We start from the raw sequence: 10433 nt of genomic DNA on the forward strand, positions 1-10433 counted from the left end.
CTTGGGCAGGTCAATCAAACCTGTTGTGAAGAGCTTGAGTATGTGCCTGGCAGCTTGCTATGAGGGACCCTCACATATGTAGACAAAGAGTGGATGCAGCTATGCACATCTGTCGGCATTAGCTCCCCAATGATGATGATATACATACATGTATATATACATAAATCAACATATATAGGCTTATTCTGCCTATACCTGCTAAAGCTGTTATATCCTGTACCCTCACCCCTACCTTTGTGTTCTGGATTTGTATTCAGAAATGTGTTCTCACACTCCTCAGCCTAAGCAGCAAGAAAAAGATATTAAAAAGATGTGAAACCTGCTCATACCTGCTCTCTGACAAAGAGTCATCTTATCCTTCTCATCCCCAGTAGTATGGAATAAATAACTACTCCTTCAGCAGCAAACCTGTTCAGTTATGTAACTTGCATAGAAAAGCAGTCTTATCTCCACACTATGGCACTTAATTCCAACCCACATTGATAAACTTCATGCAAATGGCAGCCTAAAAAGTTTCTTCCACAACCTGGGCAGTGAGCACCCTTTGCTGACAATGCAGCAATCTCATCTCTTTCTTGATTTCAGTTTACGGTAGAGGACAGATATCTTCACTTCACCATGGATAAATAAAACCTGTGACCATGCTCCTACATTAATCTCACGTTGGATGCTTCACCTCCCAAAGCAGCAAAGTGTCATTTACCCCTATTCCCCTTGTTCAAATATAAAGCAAATATAATAAAACCTGTTCTTACAGTATAGTCTAACACCATCTTTGCTGGGAGGCCTATCTAAATACCTCATCTCAACTGACATCCTAACTGCTTACCCCTAGAGCCACCTATCTTAAACCAACCTGTTCTACCAATTCTGTGTAGTGTATGTGATTAAAGTCTTGAAACTTTTGTGATTTTGGAAGGCAGAACAAAAGCACCTTCAAAAAGCCTCTGACAGTAATATTGTTATATCATCAAGACTCAACTTCTAGGTGTTTTTTGGCTTTTGGAAAGCTAGACAGGTTTGTATGCTGAATGAAAAATAGGGCCTAAAACAGACACAGGTGATTACTTAGGCATTAACAATAAGATAAACAGTAAACAAAACACTTTATAAATTACTTTATTCACAAGAATTTGGTGCTTAGCTAAATGAAGTGTGCTGATAAACTGAATTACAGTTACTAGAGACTTTCATATAATTGAAATATTGTGTAAAACTTGTCAACACCTAACAGGCCACCATGCTGCTGATTAAGATAATATTATCATATTAAGACTATACCTTATATATATTGGCTTAATAGCAGAATTCTTCAAAAAGTATGCCCCACAGTGGACTTTTGGCAGTCACTGAGCACAAAAGCTTTCATCACAAAAAGCATTCTTAACAATATGTTGAATTTTGGACAACTCTTGGCTTACTTTCAGTACTGACAGTATCACTGACAATAGAAACCATGTTCATTATGAATATATATAACATTTTAACATTTAGCATGTACAAAAATGGTTTGTGCTGAAAAGTGACTGCAAAGTAGTCTGGATACCAACTACATCTGTAAGAAACACATTACTGAAAAGTGAGAGAAGAGAGAGAAGAGGGTAAATTAGAAAGAGTGGAGAGTGAAGAAAGGAGAGAGGAATGAATGAGCATAAAAATGTGATAAGACTGAGAACATGCATCTATGTGTGTCTGCATGGGTAGCTTCTTGCATAAGTGGATACATTGATTCATAAAATTAGAAAACTACCAACCTATTCATAGCTGAAGATGCTTCAGACATTGGTGTCCATAATGTGTTTAACACATCATACATTATCTTCATATTATCATCATCTGTTACTGTTCCTGAACCTTTAGCTGTGTTGAAGAGGTCTCTTGGGACTGGTCGTGGTGGCGTTTTTTGCATCTTGAAGAAAGAAAATATGCAGTGAGTAAATAGTAGAAAAATGTGTACCATATAAACAAAAGAAAGAAAGAAAGTTATTTCATTGTTATAATCTCTTATGCAAAAGACTTTTTAAGAAGTTAATTACACAATATATTTAGCTAAGATCAGCACTTACCATTTTCTCATGCAAACTGGGTGTATGTAAGTTGCTTGTGTGTGTTTCTTCATTACTTGATAATTTTTCTAATATGTTTGTAAGTTTGTATGTTGTTTGAGATGCTAGTCTGGTATCACTCTGAAGTTCACTAATAATATTGTTATAATCCTCCTTTTTTGTACCTAGACCTTCAATTCCCTGTTGTACTGTTTGCTGTGCTTCTAATGAATCTTTATCTCCTAATTTTTGTCCCTCTTGTACATGGTTTAAGTTACATGTTTCAGGAATTTCAGGTCTACCGTAAAGCTCCAATAATGGCACTGGAAGACTTTTTGGTGACTCTGGAGACAGTTCTACTGCCCTTATAATTGCATCTGGTACAATAGTAGACTCTGTGATTCCAGGTGTTGCTGTGTGCGTGATGTTGGTTGTTGTTGATGGGGAACAATCTGAATGATTTTCAGTGGCTACCAGTGAATCTTCTTCTGATGATGAAGATCCTGGGTGCTTTGGAATCATGTTGATGCACTCATAATCAGGATCTTCACTGATAGATTCATCCAATCTTAGCCAGGGATTTGCATCACTATCCATGTATGGTGAGCCATTGTTTGCTCCTTCATTATCAACTGCAGAATTCAGACCTGTAGCTGAACACTGGCTCTCTAATTGACCAATATATGAATTATCTGCCTCTGAAACATAGCTAAATCTAGCATGACTTCCTAAACAGGACTCTGGCTCATGAATCAAGGTGCTTTGTAGTGGACCACAAGAAGGATTTGGAAAACTTGGTTTGTTTGTCATTATTTGACTTATTTCTCCCACATCAACAACTTCTGTAGTATTAACATCATTGGGTTTCTGTTTGTCACCCAGTGTTTCTAACTTCTCAGATGTATCATCTAGACTAGCATCATCTAAAATTGAATCTATTGGATTATTGGCATCAAATGGATGTGACATATTATGGTCTACCTCCATGGAGACAGGTGTATTATTTGGTGGCTGGGGAACAGTATGTTGATCAGAGAGATTGACTAGAAGCTCAGGATCTGCTCTTACTCTTGATGCCTTCTCTTGCTGAGGTAATATTTTCTGCAACATGTCTTTAATTTGTGTGTCCTCAACAGATTTACGTATTCTTTTGCTGACAGGTTTACTGTGGCGAGCATCATTTTCCTCCTGGGAAGAAAAACCAAAGCTTTCGGCAATACCAGATTGAAATTTTTGCATTTTAGCATCCTTATCCCTAATTTTTGTTGCAGTGAGCTTGAAATCCAGTAAGTTTGGAGGTCCTGAATCTACTGAACTTCTGCTTGTGTTTCTTAATAGTTCTGGGGACTCTACTCTCTCTACTCTTGCCTGCCATGGTAAGCTCTTTTCAATGGTAACCAAGTCCTCTGGACTATCTGAATGCCTCTTCTTGTTCTTAATAAATTCCGAGTCTGTAGTATTCTCTTCATATGAAATACTCTTTTGACAGTTTCTTGGTCGTTTCTCCCTGCGTGGTTTCTTGGCACATATTTCCTCATTATTTGAGTCTGATAGGAGGTTTTCTGGTTGTTTTCGTGACCACTTTTTCCTTACCCTGAAGGGAGCCCATTCATCTTCACTGCTTTCCTTTGACAGTCTCAATTTGCCCCTGTTTTTATAGGTGTGACAAATGTTTCTCTTCTTTTTCTTCTTCTCATACATCCAGCTATGGTCTGTCTCAGGTTGAGAGGAGTCAAAATCAAAGTCAGAATAAACAGTATGGCTTCTTGGTGATGGATCCTTTATTTCTGGGTATTCAAGGAATCCTCCTGCCTCAGTTGTGCCCCTAGATTGTTTGCCTTTTCTTTTCTTTGTAGATTTGCTATACACTGATAATCCAGTCTTCTTAGCACTTGATGAGAGAGGGGGCCTTCCCTTACCTCTTTTTGGTTTTCCTTCTGTATCCTTCAGTTCTGAATCTACACTGGCAATGTTGGCATGACAAAAGGACTCACACTCAGTAATCAGTGACTGATTCATTTTGTTTTCTTTCTCTACAAGGTATGTATCATTTTGCCTCCTCTTCCTAGTGCCTACCCTAGATCTTTTCTGGTCTGATGGATCGTCTGTGTCATTTCTTCCTGCACTAATATTTGTAATACTGGTATTTTCAGGTGGTGTCTCTATTAGCATTGACTCAGTAAAAACATCATAAAGCTTTTTCTTACTTTTAACACTGATGGGATCACATTCCTCCTGATTTGTGACAGTGGGAGATGTACTCTTGCTTCTACCCAGGGGATACGCCCTCTTCGTTTTTTTCTTTGCTGGGTAGGTGTTAGCATTAGTTCTTGATTCATTTGAGTCTGAGATTTTTCTAAGACTAAACTGCTTGCCAGGGGTCTTCAATCCTAATGGTTTAACTGGATATTCTGCTAAAATCTTGAGTGTTGACATCAGAGTTTTGCTTGGACCTTTCCCACTTCCTAAGAACTTTAATACTGATGCATTTGGAATGGCTTGCTCTACCTCATCTTGCATTATATTTCCTTCATTTTTATCTAAATCTGATCTAGCCATTTCTTCACCCCTCTCATTATTAGTATCATAGACATTTCTTTCATGAGTATTTGAACTTTTACCAGCTTCATCATCTTCAGCTGGTTTTCCTAGAGACCCATCAAGTGGATTACAATCAATAGTACTGCCAAACCCACTCCTTAGATCTGATGCATGGTCTAGCAATGCCATATCTTTGGTAGTTTTCTCCTTAAAAAGAACTGGAGACTTGGACATATTCTCTCCTGAATCCAGAGGGTTGGTGCTTGGGGAACCAGAGAGGCTCTCCTTAAACACATTACTATCTGGCACTACTGAAAAAGATCCAGTTAACATAGGGTTGCTTGTATCTGGTGATCTATTTGGTACTTCTGTACATGGTGCATTCCCATCTGGCATAACCAATGGAGACAAGCATGGGCCAGATTCTAAAGTAGGCCTGGGTGTATCTGGCCATTTCACACTAGATCTCATGGGAAAGCTTGGACATTCTGTTTGAGTGTGTTGATGAGGTGTTGTACGACCCGTGCCATCTCTGTGTACTATTGCAGTCACAGATGTAACAGAGATGCTTTCTTGTGCATGGGTAACTATTGCGGGTGAAATAGGTACAACTGTGTCTGTTTCTGCCTGCAATGCCTTCAGCAAAGGCTTTTCTGCTGTTGATAAACCATCATAAGAGTCTTTAGACAAATATCTATCTGGTTGTGGAGAAACATTTAATTCTCTTGCCATTAGTTCACCTCCACTGGAGTTGTCATCACCTTGAATTGAAAAAGAACTGACCTCTGATGTTGGAGGACATTTAAAGTCTGATTTTTCTAATGTCTTGGTTTCTGAAATCTCTTTACTATCTGGTTCAAGTTCATAATGGGTTTTAAGTTGTAGTTTATCATGCTTTAATATATCAATGCTTAAAGCTCCATGTTTTTGCTGGTCATGTTCTGAAGCTACAAGATCTGGAATGGGTGAAGAAATCTTTTGATTCTTATCATATTTTGATACAGATCTGGGAGAGTTATGTATTACAGAAGTAGAGCCTAATATACTTGGTGTTGTTGGTCTGGGGCTCTTAGACACTACAGCCTCAACAGCCTCTGTATCTACTGGATCAGGTATAGAATAATCTAATGCTGGAACCAACTCCTTACTCTTACAATGTCTATACGTATCATCTTTCATAATATGCCCTGAATTATTTCCTGAATTATTTCCAACTTTATCATTCGAGGTGGATGGTGACCACTTTGAAGTTTCAAGGAAATCCCTTGAATGCTTTCCCTCTGACCTGAGTTTTCCTACAGCGGGAGATTCAACCTGTATTGATGAGCCCATCTTGGGCGAAGTGAATTTTAAAGTTGGATAATTTGGTAAGGATGACCTCTTAAGTTTTGGTGATGTTCCTAGAGAAGTCCTTCTCTGTTTTGCTTTTGAACCAACAGAAGAGGCCTTTGCAAGTCCAGTGTCCTTATTTTTCTCATCAGATAGCTTGGAACGGCTGCGTAAAGGGTAGGTCTTGGGAGTCATCATCTGCGATTCAGTAGGTTCCCTTGAAGTTCTTTTTCTGAGTCTCCTCTTTCCTTCCACTATCAAGTTATTACGGGTTGCTTCTGGGGTCACCACAGGAATTACAGTCTCTCTTTTCTTTGAGTCTGTCTGTACTGGACCCAACTTAGAAATCAATGATTCTTTACATTCTGAACCATTCTGCTCATGTCCCCTCTTTCCTTGCACAGGTAAATCATTAGGAGATACTTCCTGAACTACAGTCTCTCTACCCTTTGAATGCAGCTGTACTGGTTCCATCTCAGAAACCATGGCCTCTTTACATTCTGTGTTCCTCTGCTCAAGCTTCCTCTTTCCTTGGATTGGCAAATCACTAGGGGTTGCCTCTGGAACTCTAATCACTTTCTCTGTTGAGTCTGGCTGCACTGATGCCACCTCAGGAACAAAATCCTCTTCACCTTGTATGTTTCTGTTGCTCCTTTTTCTGAAATACTTACTCTGATCTTCTACCTCATCTTCTGATATTTTACTCCCTGCTTTTGCTCCCAGATCCCCTGAAGGACCTACAACTGGAAGCTCTTGACACTGCTTCTTCCTTGTCTTTAGATCAACATCAACCCTATTTGACTCCCATCTCTCTTGTGTACTAAGTGAGCAAGGCACAATCTCTGTATCACTTTCAGCTGAGCTATCCCTCTTCTTTTGTTTCTCTTTGCTTTCATAGGAATCCATTGCCCTGTTCAGTAGATCTGCATCTTGGGTTGGCAGGTACCTGTCAAGAGATCCACTCACGTGCGGTGAGTCAACACATTCCTCTCTGTCTTGATCTTGAACATTTCCATCAGATTCTCCTAAAATCTTGATAACATTTGGTACTACAGCAATAGATGTCTTGGTATTTCCTGTAATTGCTTTTTCATTTCCAAATGGACTTGCACATGCATCGATGTCTGTGATGCTTACAGATGCCTTGGATTTCTTGGTCGATTTCTGTGGCGACAATTTTTCAGAATAAGGTGTACTCTGGGTATCTGAAAAGAATAAAAAAATTATGGAAAGACTGTCAGTTGTATGGGTAGACACGTGGGTATTTATGGGCCTCACAGGATCCCAAGTCAGACCTAGCCCTAAAAAGTGCATGGATAATGTCTGGTCACACTAATACCTGCCAGGTAGCGCCAGGCACTTTATTTCATTTTCTTATAAATTTCGTCTTTTCAAGGTAATTTATTCTTATATGTGTTTTCAGGTAATTTCATGCATAATTAGGAGAGATTTTGACCACCCTATTTATGGCTATACTGCCTCAGGTATCCAGCTGCCATGTTTTGCTTGTGGTGGATTGCTATAAAACAGGCACTGGAACTTGATGTATGTGGAGGGAGTTTATGTCCTTTGCTATATACACATTTCCTACTGTTTTTTATCGTATATGTTCTCATATAATCTTTTCATTCTTATATTTCAGGTAATTTTATGGGCAAGACTGTTACTGACAGTAGTATATTAATTATTATGAATAATAAAGAATTTTATCAAGTTCTTGTTTTATAAATTTCGAGAGAGTGATGGGAAAGTCTCGTAATTAACACCCCAATCTTAACTGGTAATGTTCTTGTGAGAAAGTGATAATAAAATGAAATTTATTCATATATACATACATACATACATATATATATATATATATATATATATATATATATATATATATATATATATATATATATATATATATATATATATATATATATACTGGGCAGTAGATTCATTAGTACCAGGCAATCCCGGGCAGTAATTTATATGACCCATAATGTCTGTCCTAAGAGCTTATTTATACCCTAATGTATGACAGCATTCAATCAAGTACTTTCAGTGAAAATACGTGATCCAAGGATACTCAACCAAATGTAGCTTCTCAAAAACTGGTGCTGTTTCCTCATTTTTTCCACTGTCAGTGGGAAGCAAAAAGTGTGTGGAAGTAATTTTGGTAATGTTTTGCATATATCTTTCAGCTACACCTCTCCCAAACCCAACCCATTCCTCCACCCTTTTGTGTCACCTCTCTTCCTGAGCCAATCATACAAGAAGACCTAGATTAGTTCCTGTTTCCTTTCTACTTGTGAATGAATATAATAAGTACAAATTAATAATTCTTCCACCTCTTTTTTACTTATGAAAGATCATAAATATTTTTAAAAATCCATAATCTATGACATGTACATCCCCACAAACTCTTCATGCCCCCTGGTTTCCTAAAATAACAATATGAGCAACTCCTAGTGTTGTTTGTTTATTTGAATTTAAAAAAGAAGAAAAAAAAAACAGTAGATATGAAATGTCTGAAGATTTATGGCTCTCTCTTTACTTTACTTCATATTAATAACAACTATGATAATAAAATTATGGCATGAACAATTCCTAGAAACAGCAACATGCACTCCATAACATTATTAGATTTCATATTTTTGTCTTTTGGTTTACTATTTGCTTTCCATAGAGATACATGCTTTATTTTGCTCAACAATATGCTTAATCTCTCTCTCAGTCCCCCCTCCCTCTCTCTTTCTTTGTCTGTCTCTTGCTCCCACTCTCAGTATGTCAAGTGCATCAGAATATATTGCCACTGTTATACAGAGGCAACAGGAGTGGGGATCTGTTGTTTCACCCTGGCAATTCTGTTGTCAAGTTTGTTCGTTATCGCTTCTACAAACATCAGATTAATTAGAGTGATGTCTAACCACGATAAAAAAAAAAAACTATATATATATATGTATATGTATATATATATATATATATATATATATATATATATATATATATATATATATATATATATAATGAATATGCTTTGCAAGTCATTAATTAAGACTAATAAGTAAATCTTTCCTGACTAAATCATAAACAGTTCATGCATAAACTTACCTTCTGTATCAAGACACAGTTCTTGCTCAGACACAGAAGTCTTTTTCCCAGAGGAATGTCCCGAATGTGCTGTCAAAAAGCCACCAACCTTCTTTGCATGTTGCTGTCTAGCTGAAGCCTGGCAATAAAACTGGTTTTGTACAAGTGACCAAACTACTCCACAGAAATTAAGTACCTGATTAAGCCTGCAAACTTGGGCTTCTACTGGAAACATGTATAGAAAAGCGTTCCTTAACCCACTGGCACTGGATAAATGCCCTGTCCATTGAACTGCACATTTTTTTTTACATACAGAGGCTCCAGAAACATTTAGTTACCAAGGAGTCAATTAGCATATTTACATACTTTAATTATTGTTGACATTATGATTACCATAATGCAAACAATACTAACATTAACAAAAAATAATAAACCAAAAACGAAATAGATAAATAAATAATCAAATCCACAAATCAAGGAAAAGAGTAAACAGGAGAGGTAAGGTATGCCTAGTAATTGCTTCCTTGGTGACTATGAACTTTTGAAGTCATTTAATTAATAAACTAAAATCACTGAGCATGTATGTACACACAGACACACAGACAGACACAGACACAGACAGACAGACAGACAGACACACATACACACACGTAAACATCTCTGCTCTATCATATGTAGTCAGCCCATGATATCTGCAGGGAATTTGGTTTCAGAACCCCTAGGGATACTAAAATCAATTGAAGCTCAGGTCCCTTATTTGAGTATTTGCAAAGAACTACTACACATTCAACTATACTTTTTATTCAATAAGATATGAAATGTGTAAATATGTCACACTATTTATCATACTGTACTTTTTGGGAAAAATGACAAGACAAACAGTCTGTAGACACATTCATTGAATGTCTTAACTAGTTAGCACACAACAGCATTGACAAAAGATTTCTCTTAACACCTATATTTATGTAATGTTTGAGGGAGAAATAAACACAGTGAACACAGTAAACCTAAAATCGTAAGAATATGAAGGAACTAGAACTATAAAGAGGAGATAAAAAGCCATTTTCCATAGAAACAAAGGGTCACGAAACACAATAAGTAGTAGAACTATTCCGTAACTCATTCCCTGCAGATTTATGAACTACCCATTGTTGTTTTTTCATTATGTTCAATATCAATACTGTTATCATTCTGGCATACTATGATTATTAAATTGTTATCAAAATATTAACAACATCAAAGACAATAGAATATTACAAAAGAAGCTTTAAAAAAATCAAGAAGGGTAAACAGGTGAGATACATAGGTCTAATAACTGACTCTTTGATGACTAAGTACTTGTGGAGCCATTTATGTGTAAGGACAATTAATAAACTAATATTTCAGTGGGAAGACTGGGTTAGGCTTAAACAAGTGTTCAGAGAGAAACTTAGGGATCTGCAA

At 37.1% G+C, this 10433-nt stretch overlaps 1 protein-coding gene across 1 annotated transcript in view; it reads right to left on the reverse strand.

Moving 5' to 3' along the window:
• Positions 1-10433, reverse strand: part of LOC113820875 (uncharacterized) — a 30492-nt gene that overhangs the window by 2534 nt on the left and 17525 nt on the right. The window contains exons 11-13 of the mRNA XM_027373261.2: positions 9012-9129; positions 2067-7120; positions 1755-1909 (exon numbers count right to left, since the gene is read on the reverse strand). Coding sequence (XP_027229062.2) covers positions 1755-1909; positions 2067-7120; positions 9012-9129 — 5327 coding nt within the window. The remainder of the gene's footprint in view (positions 1-1754; positions 1910-2066; positions 7121-9011; positions 9130-10433) is intronic.

Source organism: Penaeus vannamei, chromosome 33 (genome assembly GCF_042767895.1).
Source record: "Penaeus vannamei isolate JL-2024 chromosome 33, ASM4276789v1, whole genome shotgun sequence".
NCBI lineage: Eukaryota > Metazoa > Arthropoda > Malacostraca > Decapoda > Penaeidae > Penaeus > Penaeus vannamei.